General features: G+C 37.0%; 2 protein-coding genes across 3 annotated transcripts in view; both read left to right on the top strand.

The window, feature by feature from the left end:
* Nucleotides 1–3,500, top strand: part of LOC124881206 (cGMP-inhibited 3',5'-cyclic phosphodiesterase A-like) — a 147,151-nt gene extending 143,651 nt beyond the window's left edge. The window contains exon 14 of the mRNA XM_047386733.1: nucleotides 2,491–3,500. Within this exon, the coding sequence (XP_047242689.1) occupies nucleotides 2,491–2,804 (314 nt within the window). The 3' untranslated portion in view covers nucleotides 2,805–3,500. The remainder of the gene's footprint in view (nucleotides 1–2,490) is intronic.
* Nucleotides 3,501–13,286: 9,786 nt separating this feature from the next.
* Nucleotides 13,287–23,474, top strand: part of LOC124880940 (solute carrier organic anion transporter family member 1C1-like) — a 40,638-nt gene continuing 30,450 nt past the window's right edge. Inside the window, exons 1-4 of one of the 2 annotated variants that reach the window (XM_047386394.1) lie at nucleotides 13,287–13,670; nucleotides 18,261–18,411; nucleotides 22,558–22,699; nucleotides 23,332–23,464. In XM_047386394.1, coding sequence (XP_047242350.1) covers nucleotides 18,328–18,411; nucleotides 22,558–22,699; nucleotides 23,332–23,464 — 359 coding nt within the window. In that variant the 5' untranslated portion in view covers nucleotides 13,287–13,670; nucleotides 18,261–18,327. Of the gene's footprint in view, nucleotides 13,671–18,260; nucleotides 18,412–22,557; nucleotides 22,700–23,331; nucleotides 23,465–23,474 lie in introns of those variants that run through there. The other variant, XM_047386401.1, reaches the window with a different exon arrangement.

Raw genomic sequence — 23,474 nt, 5'->3', positions numbered from 1 at the left:
ATACATTACACAGTGTTTGGATTTTCATTTGTTACTAGAGATATATCTGATAGGGCCCAAGCTGCAACATTAAACTTCAGTATACTCCCATCCTGCTCCTGCTGAGCAGGTTTTCATATTTTATCTCATGTCTTTGTTATTTTTAGAGATAAAGTAAACAGCATAAAGAAATTAGAAAATGTATCCTTATAACAAAATAAAAGTAAAACAATGCCTAAAGATCAAACTAACAACTCCTTCTATGCTAAGATTTCTCTTGTATGCAGATACAAGATTGGTACCTTTCTTACAAAAAAGGGACTTTTTTCCTAAATGATGTATAGGTTATGTGACATAAACGAAAAGGACTTTCATTTGAGTCTTTCAGTAAATCTCATCTCATTCGGCTTCACTGAATAATGGCTAACATTAGAGATTATTTACTAAAGAAACCAAGAAACCTTACAATAGATGATTTTCGCTTTGATCTACGAAGACATTACGGACATCACACATGCTCTGCTTCTCTATAGGTCTTTAAATGAATTTCAGATCTAACTTCTAAGAGATTTCTCTGTTAAGACACAGATATGTTAATGGCTTAACAAGCAAACACATGTCTCACAGAAAATCATTACATTTTAGACTAAATTGAGTAACAAAACAGTCAAAGTTCATGAAAAAGACTCACAGCATAACTCCTCCAGAAAGCCTTAAGAACTATTGCTCAAGACCATTTTGGAAGATTAGAGGAAAGCAAAGTATAAAGAAGAAAGGGATAACTTTAGTCTTTTGTACTGTATTCTGTTAGGAAATAACTGATTTTTTAAAAATCTGTAGCACATTTACAGTAAGAGCAGACAAGGGCTGCATAGTAAATCCTCACTGCAGTATCAGTGCCTTGGAAAGATATTCATAGTATCAGAGGGTTATTCACCATTTATAATCTCATGTTTCAATATGTTTTAGTGAAGATTTATGACATTTATGACACCTCCTAACCGATAAGTCAGAGAAGAACCTTTTTCTGCATTTGCTGCTGCAAAACTTGGTGCTGTGTTTAGTTTTGTTTAGGGTCATCGTCCTGATGAAAGATGAACCTGTGCCACAATATTTTGCACCCTCCAACAGGTTTGCCCTGTATTTAGCTCCATCCCTCTTCCATCACCGCATACCAGTTTTCTTGTCCCTGCTGAAGAAAAGCATCCCCACAGCATGATACTGCCACCATCATATTTCCCACTTAGAATAGTGAGTTTATATATATATTGTTTTCCACGTAGGCCAAAAATTTTAATTTGGGCTCTTCTACCAGAAGTTTACTGTTTTCCCTGTATTTTTTAACAAACTAGGAATGGAACGTTTTAAGCCTTTCTTATTGCTTAATGATTTGTTTACTCATAACACATAAACATGCAACACTTTTCAGATTTTTATTTGTACAAAATATTGAAAGCCAAACTTCCTTTTACTTTGCAAATATGTGTCACTGTGTTTGATCTATTACTTAAAAGACCAGTAGAACAGTTGAAGGTTGTGGTTGCAACATGAGAAAACGTGAAAAAGTTCAAAAGGTATTCATAGCTTTGTAAGGGACAGCATGAATGTCCGTGCCAGTAATCTATTCAGCTTGTTGGATAAGGTCTTGCTACTGTCATATTGCGTGAAGGTGTAAGCAGGAGGACAGGAGTCGCATGGTGAGTCAAAGTGTTTTAATAATAACTTAAACTGAGAACTAAACTAACACAGCGGGGAACACAGGCAGGGTACCAGGTAAGAATACAGAGACATGGAAACAGTGATGTCAGCAGTACGAACCAGTGATGAAACAGCAAACCAGAGAGTATAAATACATAGGTAGGTTGGGGAATGGACCAATGAACGAAGGAAGCTAATCAGGGGGGAGAATCAGGAACAGCTGGTGGAAAAGAGGGATAGGAGTTGACTAATGAGCAGGGGCTGCAGGGAGGTAACAGGAAATATCTAATTAAACAAAAGCAAGAAGACAATGAGACTTATTAAAGAATATTAACAGTGGGGAACTATATCTATAAGGAAAATATAAACTAACACCTCTAACACAAGAATCCAGAAAGTATTCTAAACACAAAAATTAATCATGAACCTAATCCAATTTGAACAGTAACTTGAAGAACACAGACAGGGAAGTGCAGAGAAACCAACAAAGAACCAAAACCTAACAGACAGATCCTGACAGCTACTGTAGATGGCCACACATGAAGCTGATAATCGGACCCGTGATGCAAAATTTCACAGAGTGTCTTAATTACAAATGAGAGAGGGTAGAAGGAAAATGTATTTTTTATTAAAACTGAAATTGTCATCATAATATTCGACTATAATATCGCAATTACAGAATTCCCTAATATCAGACAGCCCTAGAACAAAACATGTCCTTTAAATAGGATTGTTCGTTATTATAAAAAGAAAGGAAAAATAACATTAAAGCCACTATAAAGAGTTGATTTGTCTTGTTTTTTTGTCTTCCAGAGAAAGCAGCTCCTGAGAAAAGGAGAAAAGTATTTTGCCAGATCACACAGCATCTGCTGGAAAATCACAAGATGTGGAAAAAAGTGATAGAAGACGAATCCACGAATGAGAATCAAGGAGCAGAGCCAGTCCATTTAAACAAAACTGCTGAACCAATTCTTGCTATAGATGAAGAAGAAGAAGAATCAGGCAGTAGGGAGGAGCACGTGGAAGAAGAGCATTATGAGGAGGAAACAGAGGAACCACAGTGGCCCAGGTTTGTTAGGGAAGACTCTCAGACTCCAGAGGAGCGAGAAGACAGTGAACCACAGTGAAAGCTCCAAACTCTGCTCAACCCCCTCAGTTAGAGACACAGCATCAGTCAGGATAAGGATGTAAAGAAATATTCCTTTTACCTAATCCTACTGACTCCTGTTTTTGTCAGCACATTACTTAGACACAACACTGTAGATGTTTGGGAAACGTGTGCCTACACAGAAAAAAACACAGGGTGGGAAATTTTGTGCTTTACATGTTTAATCTGAATATGTGGTTTTACCAAACATTTATATGGGTTTTTTCCATATTGCAATAAGGGATTATTCACTGACTTTGGGATACAGACTATTTTGCTACTGTCAGGAGTTAAAGAAAAGCAGTTGCATCGGTATTAACTCAGTGTGGTAACACAGGACTGCAGAAATGTGCTGCCAATTTATACAAACTTATTTCCCGAATGTGATTATATATAAATATCACCCTTGCTTGTGCTTGTGTTTCGATTGAAGCTCATCTTTTTCAGTTTGAACTGTGCTACAGTATGTTTTTTTTTTATCTTCACATGGAGGGAGTGATTCACATGAGAAATAATCTTCTTCCTTTCAAATCATGGCAGAAATAATCCCTCATTTGTGGGCTTTAGCATACAAAATCAAATATTTATGCATATTATGTTTGATGTGTATTGCCAAATGAAGTACTTAACACCATCATGTGAGATTTGTTTGAAAAACATAGAGCTTTGCACTTTCCCTATGTGTGTGCATTTGTGTGGTCCTCAGTTTTTATTTCAATGTACACATTTGTTCTCCAGAAGACAAAGGAAAAAAAATCAGATTATCATATTTTTAAATTACAGTAAACCTGGTGTCAAAGTCATAAATATCTTACAGTATGGCATTGCACAAGTATCCATTCCCGTTTATCCGTTTCATACCATAATGACATGCTTCCTCTGGTCAGACTAAAGTAAAGCTTTAAAGTAAAACTTTAAATGTGCAGAACACTACTTGTAAGGGAAAACCGACATTGCACATCAGCCTGAACACACAATCCACACAGTGACAAATGGTGATGGCAGCATCATGCTGTGAGGATTTTTTTTTCCTTTATTATAGACAGGGAAGCTAGTCAGAGATGATGGGAAGATGGATTGAGAAAGCAATAGTCTTGAAATTGGGGCTAAACATACAGCCAGAACTAGATTCTAATGGTTTAGATCAAAACATATTAATGTGCTAGAATGGTCCAATCAAAGTCCAGACAAAAATTTAAATGCAGCATATGTGTCAAGACTTAAAAATTGATGATCACAGATGTTCTCCATTTAATGTGACTGAGCATGAGTTTGCAAAGGAGAATTGGAAAAAAGTCTGTCTTTAGATGTAGCTGCAACAAAAGGTACTTGATTGAGGGTGGATAAATTCAAATTAACTTACCAATACCTCTGTATACCAATACAGAAAAAAATATAATGACTGGCCAACAATCTCAATGAAATTAGTTATTATAAACAAGATTTATATTCAGTCATGCTAACACCATGTTGTAGCCAGGAATTAAAAATTAAAAAAGGGATTTTCCACCAAAGTGGTCCTAGAGCTTGAAAAGGGCTAGCACCACCTTTGACATGCTGCCCTGCAAATGTGAATTACTCAGTTTTTATCAACAGAGTTTGAAACAGTGTTTTCAGCTGCAAATAGCGGTGATCAGCACAACTCTATCCATTGTATTGACCCTATATATAACTCAATAACAAGTGACAGCAAAACAAAATGCTGACACCTGAGAAACAATGACAAGTGCTGTTCTAATGCTAATCCAACCTTGGATTCATGTCATAATTTAGAGGTTTCATCTTAAATTAAATCTTAACTTATCGAAGTTTTAACTTCGCACTACGTTCACATTGCAGGCAAATACAGCTCAAATCTGATGTTGTTTTTGGCCCATTTGTGACTCATATCCGAATTGTCTTGTTATGATGTGGTCATAATATTGTCAGCTCCCATTGCTCAACAACGTCAAAAATGATACACAGACACCGACATCCATTTTTACTTTTGTAAATAGCGTGCTGCTGTGTAACATCAATATTCTCATTTTGCAAATGTGGTTTGCTTTTGGGTCGTGAACCATTTACACTGAAGTCTGATGCTGGTCGCAGTTACTGTGAACCAACAAAAATATCGGATTTTAGCAAAAAATTTGAATTGAATATCAAGACCTGCTGTGTGAACGTAGTGGTGGTTTGCTCAGATAGCATTAGTTTTTTAGTGCGTGAAACAAAAACAGTTGTTGCCGAGCAAGTCCCCGACCCGTTGTGGAGAAAAAAAAAGCTAGAATTTAATTTTCTATAAGAATTGGACTTAGCTACTATGGCCGTTCCTTTTTTAACATGGTGTTTAGAAATCTATGATTCAGCATTTGTGGGGAGTCATTTAGTGACCAAATTTAAACAGGAGGAAAAAAAAGTTCACACTTAAATCTCATGGGAAAACATTCACTTTTGTGGGGTTTAATTAATTTTAAATATAAGGACCAACACATGTACAAACAATGAAACAATTTAATTGGGGCCTGCCATAGCAATGCAAGGAGACACCTATTACTCTCCACCTCTAAACTGGACTCTTTATATCTTTATTATTATTCTTCTCTGCTGATCATTGCAGCTTGAACCGTAGCGCGCACCCCCACAATATATATATCAAAACATCCATCTCGGTCTCAAGATGTATGCTATTACTTTTATTGGCATTTTGAGTTACAGTCAGTCATTTTCTACCGCTTATTCCATAGTGGGTCACAGGGGAGCTGGTGCCTATCTCCAGCAGTCTATGGGCGAGAGGCAGGGTACACCCTGGACATGTCGCCAGTCCATCGCAGGGCAACACACAAACAACCATGCACACACTCATTTATACACCTAAGGGCAATTTAGAGTTACCAATTAACCTAACAGGCATGTCTTTGGACTGTGGGAGGAAGCCGGAGTACCCGGTGAGAACCCACGCATGCACAGGGAGAACATGCAAACTCCATGCAGAAAGACCCCCGGCCAGGCATCGAACCCAGGACCTTCTTGCTGCAAGGCAACAGTGCTACCAACTGCGCCACCGTGCAGTTTTGAGTTACAATGGTGAAGTAATTTGTGAAAAACCACGCCCAAAAACCTTATAGAAATGAATGGATTCAGGGGAGGAAAAAATCCTCAAAATTTCCTATTTTTGAGGCTCTGCTGTGTGGGCATACTTTGACCTAGAAACAAAGTTTAACTTTCAGTTTGTAGAGAAATCCGTCCTCTTTTTAGAAGTGAAAACGATTTGTTGATACCTGTTACTGTCTCTAAATTTAGACTTCAAGCACCACAAAGTTTGCGAGAAGATCAATCTCCTAGAGTGGAGATGGCAGTTAACTAGAGTGTGGGAACCGGGTTTTTTTTTTCAGGAAAAATCATTTTTAACTCGGCCTCACATTCACAAATTTCACTCTAAAGTCATTATTTTCAGTCAGTGTGTAGGACCGTGCCTCTACTTTCACACAATTTCTTTAAATTGTTCTAGGTCTCACGGTTTTCCGTCAAACCCCCCTCGATCGCCAAGAGTCAAAGAATTCCGCAGGCCTTTTCCCATGTATTTTCCCTGATAGTTTGACTGGTAACCCATCGTCTTATCTTATACTGTAAGTGACTTAGAGCTATGAAAATCTCCGTCATCAGGGAAGAGGGACAGCTGTCACCCATGGATCAAGCATTTTTCAAATACCATGCACGGTTTCTGAGTTATGGGCAGTAGTACAGGAGCATGCGCCACCATGTTAAAAAGCCAGGCCAGGATGAGACACAAGGTTAGTGAGAAACAGCAGGTGTCTAGTTACACTGACAGTCGTTGCTGATTGACTGATTCATTCCTCAATGTTCTATCTATATCTCTGTGTATCTTCCACTGAATATGTCGATCTGTGGCCCTGTCCCAATACCCACACTACACCCTACGCACCTTTATGAAGTGTGTACTTTGTAAAAGTGCAAGTATGGGTTGAAGTGTGCAGATTACAAGCGTGCAAAAAAAAAAGCATGCAAAAGCGTGCAAAAAAAAGCATGATAGATGGACTTAATGTTAGCCAACATGCTAGTGATAGCCCACATGCTAATGTTAGCATTTAAGCTAACATTTGCATTTAAGCTAATTTTCAATTATTGGGCAAAATTAACATATTGAATGGAGTGAGTTAATGATAGCCAACATGCTAGTGTTAGCCAACGTGCTAATGTTAGCATTTAGGCTATCATTAGCATTTAGGCTAATTTTCACTTATAAGGCTAAATTAATATATTGAATTGAGTGAGTTTCTGTTAGCCATCATGCTAGTGTTAGCCAACATGCTAATATTAGCATTTAAGCTAACATTAGCATTTTGGCTAATTTTAACTTATGAGGCTAAATTAACATATTGAATAGATTAAGATAATGTTAGCCAAGATGCTAGTGTTAGCCAAAATGCTAACATTGTCATTTAAGGTAACGTTGGCATTTAGGCTAAAATTCACATATGACACTATATTAACATATGAAAAGGAGTGAGATAATGTTAGCCAACATGCTGGTGTTAGCCCACATGCTAACATTAACATTTAAGCTAACGTTAGCATTTATGGTAAATTTCACTCATAAGGCTAAATTAACATATTGAATAGAGTGAACCAACATGCTCTTCAAGATTCTACCCTCACACCTGACACAAGCAGAGCCTACCTCAACCACAGAGCCTTTGGCTCTGGTTGTAGAAGCGGGCACCAAGAGGCAGGCCCCATCTAAATTTCTTCAGAAATGTTCTAGTTCTATCATTTTCTAGTATTTTCTACAATATAAAAACCATATTGGAATTGTTCATCATTTGTTATTTGATTAGAGATGTTACATTTTTCAATGGGAGATTTTCGGAGTCTGTCAGATTTTCCTTACAGGTACTTTTTTCTTAGCTTTGTCCATCTTTCAGAATTATTACGTAATTGGACTCAAGGTGCTGAGTTTGTATTAAAAAAAAATGAGAATCCCAAACCGTTCTGACACTGGCTGTTACCCTCAGGAAAACTGAACCTGTTAAGATTTAAGTATAGCTACACGTATATCGCATTTGAAGACAAAAATAGTTTCTGAGACATGTCTGTGAAAGGCAAAAGACAACTAAGGACACATACCATTGCTTTTTCTGTGATCTTTGCGCTGTAAAACTGTTTGATTCTACTGACACCTCAGGGACTTATTCATTCCCTTATAGTTCACAGCAGACAGGACGGTGCCAAACACAAGCTAGTCAGAAGGTCAGCAGCAAACATGCACAACAATGTTTAACTATACTCAAATTTAATGAAATCTATTCTGACATCCTATTCAGAAAAACACGTGATGTTTCAGATGACCTGAGTTTAGACAAACCATATTCTATATAAATCCTGCCCAAAATCTCTCATAAAATATGTGTACTCTTTTAAAATAGGCATAAAACTCCATTAGAAGACACCATTCCACCCTCTATGGAGATGTTTTAACAACATGTGTGGTTTATTATTAGTTTTAGTAATTTCTACCACCAATGTAGTTACTCTGACTCGTGTCAGGTGTTTGCGTTGTGATGATAATCATGGCTGCATCTCCTGTCTCTTTTAACATACACATGTACTGGGAGAACTTGCTTCCCACAGCCAGTTTTAAGGGGATGCAATTTTTGAATTGAGGTTCTCTTAAAAGGTTATGTCTGACCATTCTTGACATAAATCCAAATAATTTGAATCTGAAGCTAACAGCTAATTCAAAATCAAAATGGATTTCTACCTTCTTAAAATAACTTCAATCTCATAAACATTTCGATTTTAGTTACATGAAATAAGCCCATGATTATAACAGTTTAATTGAACGGCCTTTTAATGATTTTTACACCAAGTTAATTTTGTATTAGCTGATAATCCAGATTTATATTGAATGAACACGCTACGAGAGTTTTCTAAAGCAGGTAACATATTAACTGCTTACAAACCTTTAACAGGAACTTAAAATTTGTATCTTTACTTTTTCAAATTTCAGATTTGAAAACATTTCACTCAATGATTTTTACATAGAATGACACACAACTATTCTGCTCTCAGCTTATTGTTTAAATAAATCAATCAAAGAAAAGTGAGCAAAATAGGTCTGTTTTCATTAAGCTGGTTTAGGGATCAAACTAAGTTTTATTGCGGCTTTACATTGTGTGGGACAGAAAGAGCAGTAGTTGCATACAGGCTGCTTACAATTTGGGTGTAATACATTTGAAAGATAAAGGGGAAAAGATCTGTAGAATGACTGTAATCTTTGACTTTAGGAATGTTTCCTCTCTGTAAGTATCCAGACACAATCAGCCACATAATAAGGTTCATAAAATGGTTGATTACAGCTGAACAATCTGCTGCTGAATGCATTTGCTCTTTTTCAGGGGTAAAACATAAGCATCATCTTATGCAGGTTTGAAAGTCTTAATACTACAAATGGCAACCTTTTGTTGTGCTTCAAAATGCCTGTTAATTTTTTGCATTCCATAGTCCTTTATGGTCACACAATGAGAGCTGTGTGTACGTGTCTAGATGTAAGGCCTGAGGGCAGACCATTAAGTGTTTCAGAGGGGAAGTTCAACTTTTAGAGCTTGAAAATCCTTTTTGAGAAATTGATGCAAAGTTTTCACGCATTCTCTTAAAGTATCTTCAGGAATTATAATAGCACACAGAAGCATCATGTCCTTGCATCCTAGTAGATTGCACACTAATATTTTTCACCACAAAATAGTCCTATAGCTGTGTTGAATATGGCAGTCCATGAACAATGGCCTCTTTGCTACTGTCCTGACTCTGCCACAGTGGGTGCTACTTAGGTTGGAGGCCACACACATGCTTGGTAATTAGCTGACCTGCTGATTAGTCTGGCATCACACATGTTTGCCCTCAAACCCTTTATCAGATCGGAATTGCTTAAATCCACTGAAGCTTCCGGTATTTGCTTAACCCTCTGCATTGTCTGGCTGTGGGATTTAATTTCTTGTTTTTAAGTAGTTTTTTCCAATGTTGACCTGTTTTATTCGAAATGAGCTGCAACCATCATTAAACGGACAAAGGACACATTTCTTTTAACCTTTAATTTTGATATTCCAAATGAATATTTGCTTTAAGTTCATATTCCAATCTTCCGTAATTTCCTAACCTGAAACACTCCAAAACTTTCCATAATGTGTGTTTGCTGTTTTATCTTTTTCATTTCATCCACTGGCCCTTCTAATGTGACTGTCCCATGTTGTACTGCTGTGGTGAGGGATTTTAATAGGAATAGATGAGGTAATAAAGGTCAAAGGCAGTGAGGCAGTAAGCAATTTTAAATTCCTTGCACATGCTCAGCTTAAATTGTTATCCTACAAATCTTCCACAACATATTGCTCCTAGTGCTTCCTCTTTGATCTGCATACTTCCTTTTCCTCACTGAGAAAAGCAGCACAGCTTTCATTGCACAGCATCATAAGCTCAAACATGAAGGCATTCAGACTCTGTCCATAGTGTTTATTTGTTCATGATCACACTTTCGTTTTAAAGAACAATATATGCATTTTTGCCTCTCAGAATACTTGCATCTGAGTTGAAACATTATTATATCTGTTTATAGTGTTATTTTATTCAATAAATGTTTTGCTTGATTGCCATGATTATTCACAAGTGTAAGATAATTGTAACCGTTTGAACCAAACAAGCTTTACAATGATGTAAACAAAATGAAATGAGTATTTTTATATAGCTGACACGTAATAAAATAATGACTCCTCACAAGTACTCTTCACTTACCAAACGTACTAAAGGAATACTATGTCCAAATTCACAATCTTTGTAGAAGAAAATTAATGACTTTCCTTGCAGGTTCATACTCTGTTTTGTACAATATATGAATTACAGGTAAAGAAATTTTAAAACTACAAAAACTCTTTTAGATATACATTATTTATTTTTACCATTTTGTAATGTAGACACTATACTGTAGCTTCAATATTGCCGGACTTACTGGAAGTGCCTATATTGGTATTATGTATCATACAGTGAATATATTTCGAGATCATAGACAATGTCACAGACTGAACCAGTGTGAATGTTGTAATGTGAATACATTGAGTTACAAAATTACAGTTTCTGTGTTTATTTTTGTGTTGGTGTTCTGTTGGTTTTTTGTACGTTCCCTTTTACACTTACTGACACCTTTAGCAAGATATTTAAAGACCTTGAAACATATTCATTTCAGTCCTGTAAGACTCACAATGAGAAGACACATAGGTGGCGATTAAAGATGTTTATTTACAGATATTTATTTCTTTGGCATTCGGACCCCGGAGGAAGACACAAATGCTGAGAATGACGTGAGCTTGAATGAACAACTTATGAATAGAATTAGAGATGTCTTCCCCCCTGGGATCCGACTGGTGGTGGAGTGAAGGCCTGAGGAGGTAGGGAAATCAGGAGGAGCTAGGAAGCCAGATGGTGGAGATGGGGAGGAGGAGGGTCGCAGCTCAGCACGAAGAGTGAAGAAGTCCATGAGTGAAGATCTTTAATGCGAAGTCTTGGACGGTGATTGGCTGAAGAGGAAATGCGGACTCGATGCTGATTGGCTGGAGCAAGGATGCATGGTGGAGTCATTGGATGGAGCAGAGGAGGGGGTGAGTCTTCCAGATTTAATTTTTGTCAAAACCCCATTAGTTGGGAAAAACACAATAATTGTTTTTAACAAAATCACTGGTTTTTGTCACCCCATCCATTACTGCTTTGCACAAACCCATTTTGCCAAACGTTTGGACACACCTTCTCATTCAAAGAGTTGTCTTTATTTTCATTACTATGAATATTGTAGCTTCACACTGAAGGCATCAAAACTATGAATTAACACATGTGGAATTATATACTGAACAAAAAAGTGTGAAACAACTGAAAGTATGTCTTATATTCTAGGTTCTTCAAAGTTGCCACCTTTTGCTTTGATTACTGCTCCACACACTCTTGGCATTCTGTTGATGAGCTTCAAGAGGTAGTCACCTGAAATGATTTTCCAACAGTCTTGAAGGAGTTCCCAGAGATGCTTAGCACTTGTTGGCCCTTTTGCCTTCACTCTGTGGTCCAGCTCACCCCAAACCATCTCGATTGGGTTCAGGTCCGGTGACTGTGGAGGCCAGGTCATCTAGCGCAGCACCCCATCACTCTCGTTCTTGGTCAAATAGCCCTTACACAGCCTGGAGGTGTGCTTGGGGTCATTGTCCTGTTGAAAAATAAATGATGGTCCAACAAAACGCAAACCGGATGGAATAGCATGCCGCTGCAAGATGCTGTGGTAGCCATGCTGGTTCAGTATGCCTTCAATTTCTCTAATCTGAGCTGCTGTTAACCTGCGATTTCTGAGGCTGGTGACTCGGATGAACTTATCGTCCGCAGCAGAGGTGACTCTTGGTCTTAATTTGCTGGGGCGGACCTCATGTGAGCCATTTTCTTTGTAGCGCTTGATGGTTTTTGCGACTGCACTTGGGGACACTTTCAAAGTTTTTCCAATTGTTCGGACTGACCGGCCTTCATTTCTTAAAGTAATGATAGCCTCTCGTTTTTCTTTACTTAGCTGCTTTTTTCTTGCCATAATACAAATTCTAACAGTCTATTCAGTAGGACTATCAACTGTGTACTGAATCCACCTCCTGCACAACACAACTGATGGTCCCAACCCCATTTATAAGGCTTGAAATCCCACTTATTAAACCTGACAGGGCACACCTGTGAAGTGAAAACCATTTCAGGTGACTACCTCTTGAAGCTCATCAACAGAATGCCAAGAGCATGTGGAGTAGCAATCAAAGCAAAAGGTGGCTACTTTGAAGAACCTAGAATATAAGACATATTTTCAGTTGTTTCACACTTTTTTGTTCAGTATATAATTCCACATGTGTTAATTCATAGTTTTGATGCCTTCAGTGTGAAGCTACAATATTCATAGTAATGAAAATAAAGACAACTCTTTGAATGAGAAGGTGTGTCCAAACTTTTGGTGTGTACTGTATATATATATCTTCAGAGCCAGAGCAAAGTGTACTAGAGTCAAATTCCTCTGTCAATAAAGCTGATTCTGATACTTTGTTCTGGTCTGGCACACAAAATCCCATAGAAATATACACAAGTTTTTAGGTTGACTCAATCAAAATAAAATTAAAATATAAATTGAAAAAAAAATGCTCTGAGATATAGGAGAGAAGGCATCATCACATTTAACATGGCTTTACTTACATTAATATTTGGCAACATTTTAATGTATTATATTATAAGAGCTTTATATTCATAGCATTTGTGATCGTCTGAAGAGCACAGTCTGTTTAATTCAAATTTAATAATTTAGTTTAATGTAATGTACCATAAATGTAGTTTTCAGTAATATTCTGAATTCACTGCAACAGAAAGTTTTATAATGTAAAACGCGATTAGTTCAGAAACGTCAGGCAAGGGTAGTTTTAAACAAATATCCACTTAATGGGTTGGTATAGACCACTGAAAGCAACCAGTGAATGTTCTTTAAGAGAAATGACGCATAGAGCAGGGCTCAAGTCTTTTTCATTCACGTCACAACAGACTACATGTCTCATCAACGGGAAACCTACGCCTCCCTGCTGGGAGTTACACACTGACGATGTTTACAATTGTGCAACTCATTCGGAGCTAATTAGAGCGCTGTTAAACCCTGGCATACGTTATCACAATTAGACTTTTTTCAGCCCTTGGGACAGTTATTGTGGTTCGCCGTGCAGAAGGTGTTCAGTCCCCCATTCACTGCGCACTCTCTCTACGCGCTCCGGCCCCAGCTGCCGTGGATCTGGCACTGTAGCAGCAGGTGATTTAACAAGGAGTGGGGTACGACCGGAGGTTTTATGTCATAAAAATGCTTTGTTTTTTTTCTTTTCTCTTTTCATTTTTGCGCTTTCTTATTTGTGCCGTTGTAACTCGACAGATTAGGCGTGGGGGTTGGGTAAGTACCTAGTCTTGTCTCTGATTCATACTCATCAAAAATAAAAATAGGTTCCTCACACTGATGCGATTTTTCTTCAACATGTTCAGTCTTTCATGTAGGCTAATTATGTAAGTGACAGAAATCGCCCCTGTCAGTGAAGCATATCCGTCTAACACTTTGCTGGTGCAGTGCAGACAGCATGTTTATCTGTAAATTTATCAGGATTTGCAAAATCATAAAGTTTTTATTGGTTATAGAGAATCACAAGAAGATCACAAGTTGGTTCTTTAGCCTGTTGAAAAGATTTTTTGAATTTTGAATTTGTTTATTTTTTGTGGATACATACATTTAATTCAAAACGAATAAGTCAATTATGCCAAACAAAAGGAATGGGCTAAGGCAATGCTTATATCACCCATCCTTCTTTAAACTACATATCTAATAGTGAAAATAGTGTTCTGTTTTTTTAACACCTTGAGAGCTATGGTTAAGATTTAATGAGTTGAATTAAAAAAATATATAGTTTAATATTTAGAGTTTTTATTCTATTTATTGATTTATTTCAATTTAATATTTTTTCTCAGATTTTAAAGGTAATAAAGGTTATGCACTTTGTTAACCTTTTATTTCTAATGGTTTGGAGCAAACTTTTTCAACCAAACTTGATAAAGTTAGAGTGCCACAAGTGCCACATTTCTTACATTCCTTCATCTTCTATATCGCTTATTACATAGTGGGTCACGGGGGAGCTGGTGCCTATTTCCAGCAGTCCACGGGTGAGAGGCAGGGTACGCGCTGGACAGGTCGCCAATCCATCGCAGGGTAACACAGAGACATATAGGACAAACAACCATGCACACACTCATTCACACTTAAGGGCAATTTAGAGAGACCAATTAACATAACAGTCATGCTTTTGGACTGTGGGAGGAAGCCGAAGTACCCGGCGAGAATCAACACATGCACGGGGAGAACATGCAAACTACATGCAGAAAGATCCCTGGCCGGTAGTCAAACCCAGCACCTTTTTGTTGTATGGCGACAGTGCTACCTACTGAGCCACCTTGCACCCCATTTCTTACATAAATATGTAATTAAAAACATAAATTAGCTAAATGTATCAATAATTAGCGTGGTGGTTGGTGGACAATGTTGTGTATTGTTGACAAGCAGCAGTGAATTAAAATAATGTTATAATTTATTGGAGCACAAAGAACATCAAATAACAGTCAGGGCACAAATGCATTTTCAGAACTGAACCTACAGAAAATTAAATATGTCCACTTATTATTTCCCAAGTCAAGTCTTCATTGAGTGGTATAAAAATCATGTCCTTTTTTTTTGTTAGGTCCATTTTAATGCATAACTATTTTCAGTTATCTTTTTATAAACATTTAATTCAGCACAAAAGAAACTGCTGTAAAATATTTAAAAAATTGATAAGACACTATATTCACCTCATTATAAATATAGTTTTATGTTCAAAGAAAAATAGCAGACGTGGTTGCCACTTGGTTATGATGAATTTTGGAATGTTTAGGGTTTAGATTTTTTTTTTTCTGCTCAAAATTGGCTGCTAGAATTGGCTAGATTATTCAGAAACCATGTTCCAAATCCACATATAGAACCTTTGTTGGAAGGTTTAAACAGTAAACATGTTCCGAGGTAGTACGGTTGGGTGTAGTAAGTGAAAGAGTGAATAAAGATTTCTAATTAAGAGCAAAAGGAAATGTTTTTTGTTTTTTTTTTATCCTTGATGTATCTATGTCTGTATTTATGTCTATGTCTAATGGTTTAGGAAATATTTAGTCACTTTGATTGGAATTTGCAATTGCTGCTATCAAGCGTTTGTGATAACTTGCAGTGAGTATTTTACATCCCTATGGAGGAAGTTTGGTCAGCTCTTTCTTGCAGAATTGTTTTAATTTAGCCATATTTGTAGGTTATCAAGCATGAACAGTCTGTTTAAGGTTACACCACAGCATATCAAACAGATTTAAATCTAGACTTTTACTTATCAACTCCAAAACCATTTTTGAGCCATTAAGAGGTGGAGTTTGTGGCGTGCTTGAGATCATTGTCCTGCTGTATAACTCAAATACACTTGAGCCTAAGGTCACAAACTAATGGTTTTATGCCACATGTAATGGCACACAGTAGCTTTTTTATGCATCTGTACCATTGATGATGCTTCTAGAAAGGTTCACCACTGTTTTCTCCTATAGAGTCTTAATGCCTTGATTAAAGATGTGATAAAAGACAATTGTGACACAAAATAAGCATATTTCGATGCTAAATTTTGTAAGTCCAAAGTCCCCTGTCTGCTACTGCTGCTCCATGCTGCTCACTTCGCCTCTGGTTGTTTCACTCAGTGTCGTGTATATACTGTAACCCTGGATTTACACTGTATCTGCTCCGCTCCAGTCCGGTTCGCTGCAAAGACCGGAGGAGCTCCAAGAACCATATGCAGGTCACGCAAATAAAGGCCAGTGATAAATGAGGTAGCAAGTCCAAAACAACTCAGTGTGGAAGTTAAACCAGTCAGTTAAACTGCTTCATTTTTTGTTTTATGCATCCAGATATTTTCATGTGTTGTGTTCTACAATGGGTGACTTCACTGAGTGTAGCAAAGCTATATGTTACTTAGTGTGGTTCATTTAATGTTGCTCGGTTTAAAATACCTTAGTTAACCCAGTAACTGATGTAACTGATCTCATGTAAACAACTGCTAATATATACATGTGTGTATATATATATATATATATATATATATATATATATATATATATATAAATATATATGTGTATTTATTATTATAGCAAGATCTAGTTTGTCTTAATGAATTATTTTGAAAATCCAGATGTTGTGCTGGTTCTGTTTCCTGGTTGTGCAGCACAATTCATGCATATTGACTGCAGCCGTACCTCGGCATCCGGTAAAAATAGACTGGTTGAATTGGATGGCCGTCCGCACGTCGCAACACTTGTGCTCTGCCTCTGATGACAGCTTACTTTCTTCTCCTGACTCTGTTGCATCACTGGAATATATTTAAAGAGATATCAGATTCTTCGCTGCTGTCTGTGTTGCTGGTCATTGTAGCAACAGTCAGTTTACATGCGTGGGTTCCCCTGTGATGTCATAAAAGAGCAAAACATAATCTCAGTAGTCTGGAAATGCCTTTATAGTGAAATTTATGACCATATATCTCAACAACTGTTCATTTCAGTGGCATGAATTGACATTTAAAAATACTTAAACAAGTTTCCTTTCCATAAATGTAATTGGATTTATCTTGAAAATTCGATGTCACAGGCACTCTGAAACACTCTGAAATAATAGTTGCACTGGCATTCCCAAACAGCAAATCCTGCACACATATACAGAATAAATTACTTTTCTCCAAAATATAAGAAAGTGTAAATAGTTCACTTAACAAACTCTTTAACTAGGCTAGTAACATTCAACTAACTGCAAAGTAAAATTTAAAGAAAAAGGAAAATAAAAAAATACAGGAAAAGTAGTAATAAAATGAAAATGAAACATCAATGACCAATAAAATTCTTAATTAATTTTTACGTTTGTTGTGACAAATTGGGAGTGAGGTCAAATCAGTTTTGAAAGCTTACAGAGAACAGCAGGTGCTATGTGTTTAAACAACTAATACACAATGCAATGCAGAAGGGAAAATAAAACACTGTTTTGCAAAAATCATATTTCAAAGCACATTTGCTGAGTTAGAAATCAATAACATTTTGGACAATTGCTTCTAAATGTTAACTAGCCAACATGGGGACTGATTGAATAAAGTGATGGACTACCAAAATGGCGGCCAAAAATGTTTATGGACTCTCAAGATGGTGAACAAATGCGGCGACATCATATCTGGAATTAGCGATTTTGTTGACAGCAAAGAAAATAGCGACTGTGCTGCTATTTAACAACCCCTCTAAGTCCCACATGTACCTTTTAGTACCACTAATACAAATACTAATGTGTACATGAGCTCTGGCAGCGTGCCACGGCCTATTGTGTTACAAATAGAATGAGCTGCTCTCAATACAGTCTTATTTAGGCAGTGGAGGGGGAACTGTTTCATCGACATGATTAGGGACACCGTCTCTTCATGGGAAATCTAAAATTCTTTCAGATTCTTTGCTGCAGGAGCTTAGACAGGGAGCTTTAGGCGGCTAGTCTTATTTTCTGCCAGGGTACAGTCACCAAATACACAGCAGACAGTACTTTACTTTGGATCCAAGGTTTCTTCAAAGATGCAGTTTTTGGCAGTCTCTTTTGTTCTCCATGTGTAGTTCAGTCCTTGTTCCCTTCCATGGCTGGAACCAAGGTGTTTTGAATGGACAGCTTATTCGATAATGGCACTATTTTATGAATCACTGCTCATGTTTTTAAATACTGTTAATCCAGTTTGTTTTGAAATTTTGTAACATCTGAACTATTATTTACTTCTTACCACAGGTGTGAGGAACAAACCTGTAAAAAGACCTGAGGCCTGGGTGTGAAGCAAAGAGAGGACAGGAAGAAAATGGACAAAACAGGCACAGGAAGCTGCATTCTTGAGGACAACCCTCCCACTTGTACAGTAAAGAACTGTCACCCAAATCTAAAGGTACCTTGTAGGAAGAAATTACAAGTTACTTGACATTTAACTAAATGAAAAATGTTAAAAACTTTAAATGCAGTCTGAATGGTAATGTACAGTCCCTTATAGAGTATTCAAATCCCTTTCACATTTTGTTCCAATACAATATCAAATGTCAATGCATGTTATTGGGATTCTATTTTATAGACCAACACAGTAATAGTGTATAAATGTGAAGTGAAAATTATAAATGGTTTTATATAAGTTTTTTGGCAAACATACTGTAGATTTGACAGGTGCCCAACTGAGTCAATATTTTGTAGAACTACTTAAAACAGCAATTAATGCAGCAGTTCTTTCCACCAGCTTTGCACATCTAGAGACTGACATTTTGGACATTTCTCATTGCAAAATACCTCAAACTCTGTTGAATCAGAAGTCAACAAGTATTTAATGTCTTGCCCTGATTACCATTTAGATTTAGGTCTGGACTTTGACTTGACCTTTCTAATTAATAAGCTCTGATCTAAACCATTCTATCATAGCTCTGGCTGTATGTTTAGCGAGATCAAGACGTTCACACGCGGTTCCCAACTATGCAGCGATTTCTGCGGATAAAGAAAAAAAACTGCTGCTGTGCATACCGTGTTATATCTTTATGACATTTATGGGGAATCCAGCTTTGAAACTCCTTCCTGGGAGCTATCCATAAAAATGAGTTAATACTATGCATTCTGGGATCAACTATTTTCTTTTGTTCTCTATGTAGTTCAGTCCTTTTTGTTCCTCCCATGGCTGGGTCCAGTAATTGTTATTGATACAGTGTCATTTGGTTTATTAAGATTATGTGATCAAATCCATATGTTTTCATGTAGACCACAAAGATATAATTTAGATAATGTTTCAGAGACTAAAAAATAAAAACACAACTGGATGTGCAGTTATTGTTATATCAGGTCTTGCAGCAAGCAAAGCTGCACATGCCCATTAAAACAGCCATGTACTAGAGGAGATCACGTGTTAAAAGTAGAGAGAGACAGAGCACGTGTAGCAAATTCACCCTCCTACGTGTACTTGCAGAGTTTAGACAGTATAGTTGTGCCTTAAAGTATTGGACTCTGTATATGTAAAATTATTGATTTACAACACTATATGCGGCATTCCTCTCATCTTATCTAAAACATCCCCACTTCTATCGGAGGAACATTATGGTCTTCATTCATGCTTCGTATAATAGAAATACCCAGGCAGGGACTATATAATGTTTTCTTTGCACCCTATGACTGGTAGTGCCAGCATGGATTAGTATAGTTTAAAAAGTTTCCCTCTGAACAGGTTCCTATTCTATTTCTGAATGCCAACTAAACAATTAATTTGTTGGTTTTGTAAATATTATTCTGTATTTCTATTGACACACCTACTGAAAGTTTTAATTCAGAATGAGGCCTAATATTTATGAAGGCTGTTCATTGGCCTGGTAAATTGCTGAGTGCAGCTGATCTCAGTGTTCTTTGGCCCTTCCGTTTAATCTCGATGAAAACTTTGTTAGGTTTGTATAGAGTTCTTATACCTCTTGAATAGATTAGAGTGCACATTTACCAGCCTCTACAAAGCTGCTTAGTAAAAACAATAAAGGAATTTCAGACATGCTGCATTTTTATCTGGTTTTCTCCCCACTGCGAGAAATACCCCTGGAGTTAACCGTTTGAATTAAATTAATACATGCAACACTGGCATGTATTTTTTGTTACAGGGGGGTTTGTGTGATTGTAGAGGTAAATGTTGGTCCGAAAAGTTTAATTGTTTTATATTTATTGATTTTGTTAATGTTGTAACATTGTAAAGGGATGAATTAGCTGTGTAACGGTTGATAAGCAACATCAATCTCTATCAATGTAGATAAATTAATACAATCAGTCTAATAATCCAACAAATTTCTGTGAGAGCTCTTGAAGGAATAATATGCATTTCATATCAATAATATTAACTACATGTAATCAAGCAATATATTTGTTAATATATCATTACTCCAAGAGACCCCAAGAGACAAAATATCCTTAAGACTCACCCCCAACCTGAATTATATTTTCCACCCTTGAGAAGGCGACTTTCATCCTGATACATTTTACTGTAAACCACTCCAGTGTATTTTGGGGGTCATGAATATTCCAACTAAACTAGATGATGTGCAAAATATGCAAAGATAAGACCATAATACTCACAAACCAAATATACTCCTCTCAATGACTAGGCCTTTCCAATCTTCTCTATAAAGAACACAAATGAGATTGACAAAAAGGGAAACACTGCACTTTGTGCTAAGGATGGAGCATTGATCTTGCTTGGTTATGTGCAGACCTTATTTCCTGAAACATTGATCTTGGCCTCTGATGCCCCTACGGCATTCCCAGCAAAATCCCCTTGAGGGGCAAAGGTGTAAGCCTTCTCGTGGTACGTAAAAAATGTGAACTTAACACCCAAACGTCCATGACCTTAGCAACTGCAAATGGCATGTCAGGACTTTTTAAGGCCAAGCAAAAATTCCTGCTTCTAGAAGTCTTTTTTTCTGCAAACATAAAACCTTACCACCGGTGAACTCTTTGGCAGCAGGTCTTCATAAAAATAACTGGTAGTATTATATAAGAAGTAATGAAGTTTTATATGGGACATCAAAGGACAATGACTTAGTCCTTTGACTCGTCCTTTTGTCATGCAGGTTTAAACTGTTAGGATGCTGATCCTGTAGGTCTCAAAGCTATTACTTCTCCAACAACATTTCTCCTGATTATCCCCTCTTCACAGAACAAATCATCTTAGAAATATTTATCCTACTTTCTTACATTTGAACTAGAGACTTCAGTATTACTGCCTTATTCTCAAGTGGCCATTGTACTATGCATATGCAGTTTATTGTTCCCTATAGAATGATATTACTCTTTTTTGCATCTTTTTTTACACATTTTTGACTACAGTGGATGTGACTAAGCCTTCCTGTTACTGGGTTCTCTAACCCTTCTTGTGTTACTGTCTGTCAGTGTGTGCATGTGATAAGCAAAAGACATGGAGAACATGATATACTCTGGCCCAAAACTTATGCCAGGTTCCTTCTAACAGAGATGCAGCTACACCGTTCATTCATGTCACACATATCTGTATTTTGGTCATTTTAAAGTTAATGCTGAGGTAAAATTGTGCATTTTATGGTTTTGTTCGATATCTTTAAAATTATTTTACTATTTTTGTCCAGCATTCAACATTGTACTTTGACTTCTATCTAAAAGGATGCTCAGGCACCTTGTAGTTGGAAGATCTATTAGGAATTATCTTAGATTATACAGTTATATCAATTCTGTAAATAAATCAAATATCTCTTGAGATTAAATTTTGGATGCACCTGTGAAAAACATTTTTTTACATCCCTGGAAGAGAAAGCTATTTAATTGCACTTAACAAAAATACTCAGACACAGATCAACAGCAGAAAAAGCCTTCTATAGGTCCTCTGGTAACATTTTAGAGTTTTTGAGACTTCTTTTAGCATTTACGGTCTGCTCTTTGGGTGAATTAGATTGGATGGCTAGCCCTAGGCATGTTAACAGTTGTTTTGAATGTCCGCCACTTTCTGACTATTTTCCATTTTCCATACAGTCTAATAACTGATTTCAAATACTTTTTAGACCGCTTTAACTCGTTAGCTGGCACAACCGTCTGTCTGCAGGTCTTTCAATCTCACCCTGTTAATCACTCTCAGTTCAACAGTAAGGAGGACACCATACTAAATGTCAGAGGTGTAAAAAGGGCAAACCTCCTTCAAGTGTTGATTAGCAATTTTGTAATCATGTGAAACTGATGTGATATGCCTGTGTGTAATTGTAGTCATTGTAGGTGGTAATAATTACGGGGGTGTACTCATTTATTCTTGAAAAAGGAATTTACATCAGAAACTGCATTTGTTTAAGTTAATTTTGCAAAAACGTTTCAAGTAAGAAGTATTTTCTTTGGTTGTTATTGTTCAGTTGTATTACTTGAATTTCTCAGTATTGTTAAAATGTATATTAAATAATCATTTATTAAATTACATTAGAAGAACATAATATATAATATATAAAAGGGTGTCCTACTTTCTTCACAGTGCTGTATTTACAATATTTTTTACTATGTTTTCTCTCTACAGATGTTCCTTGCAGCCTTATCCAATGCCTACTTTGCCAAGGCCTTATCCGGCAGCTACATGAAAAGTACAATCACACAACTAGAGAGGCGATTTGACATTCCCAGCTATTTAATCGGCATCATAGATGGCAGCTTTGAAATGGGTGGGTTTTTCAGTTGTCTCAGTTCCTTGTATATGTTTACAGTTAAATTAGGTTTAATCTGGACCAGAGATTGGTTAAAGAGCAAGAGGAGATTTTTTGGCTCTTTGTTCAGGTGTCGCCACAGTAAATAAGTACAACTTGCACAGAGACTTGGCAAAGGTTTTTACAACGGGTGCCATTTGTGACGCAACAAAGAATTGAACTCGGGTCCACATAGAACATTAAAAACGGCAACTTGAAGACTAATGAACACTCTCAACACACAGTAAAATCATGGTTAAAGCTGTGCAGAGGTTTAAAGCTGGGTTAGATTATAAAACAATACCCTATTATAAAACAATACCCTAAGCCTTGAACTTATCTGAGTTAATTAATTTTTCAAAAATAGACTGATTGTGACATATTGAGACATGGCCGTCCATATGCCTGACGGTGCAGAAAGCAATAACCAGCCAAGAGGCCTGCAATAACTCTGGATGAGCTGTGGAGTTTTGCAGCTCATGTAGGGTTGGTGTTTTAAGGGTGATCTGCAGGGTAGGTGTTCCTCCACACAATACATGTTGCATGTAGGCCAAGATGGGTAATTTTGGTGTTGTCTGATACCTTATGTCATTTTTTCATATTATCTGCAGGGAATTTGTTAGTGATTGCTTTTGTCAGTTATTTTGGTGCCAAGCTCCACCGACCCAAAATCATAGCAATTGGATGCATCTTGATGTCTTTAGGAACCTTCTTGATTGCCATGCCTCATTTCATCATTGGCCAGTAGGTGAAC

The sequence above is a fragment of the Girardinichthys multiradiatus genome, chromosome 2 (assembly GCF_021462225.1).
Source record: "Girardinichthys multiradiatus isolate DD_20200921_A chromosome 2, DD_fGirMul_XY1, whole genome shotgun sequence".
In the NCBI taxonomy this organism is placed as follows: domain Eukaryota; kingdom Metazoa; phylum Chordata; class Actinopteri; order Cyprinodontiformes; family Goodeidae; genus Girardinichthys; species Girardinichthys multiradiatus.
Note: the sequence above shows the minus strand (reverse complement) of the source record. Positions and strands in the feature narration are given on the sequence as shown.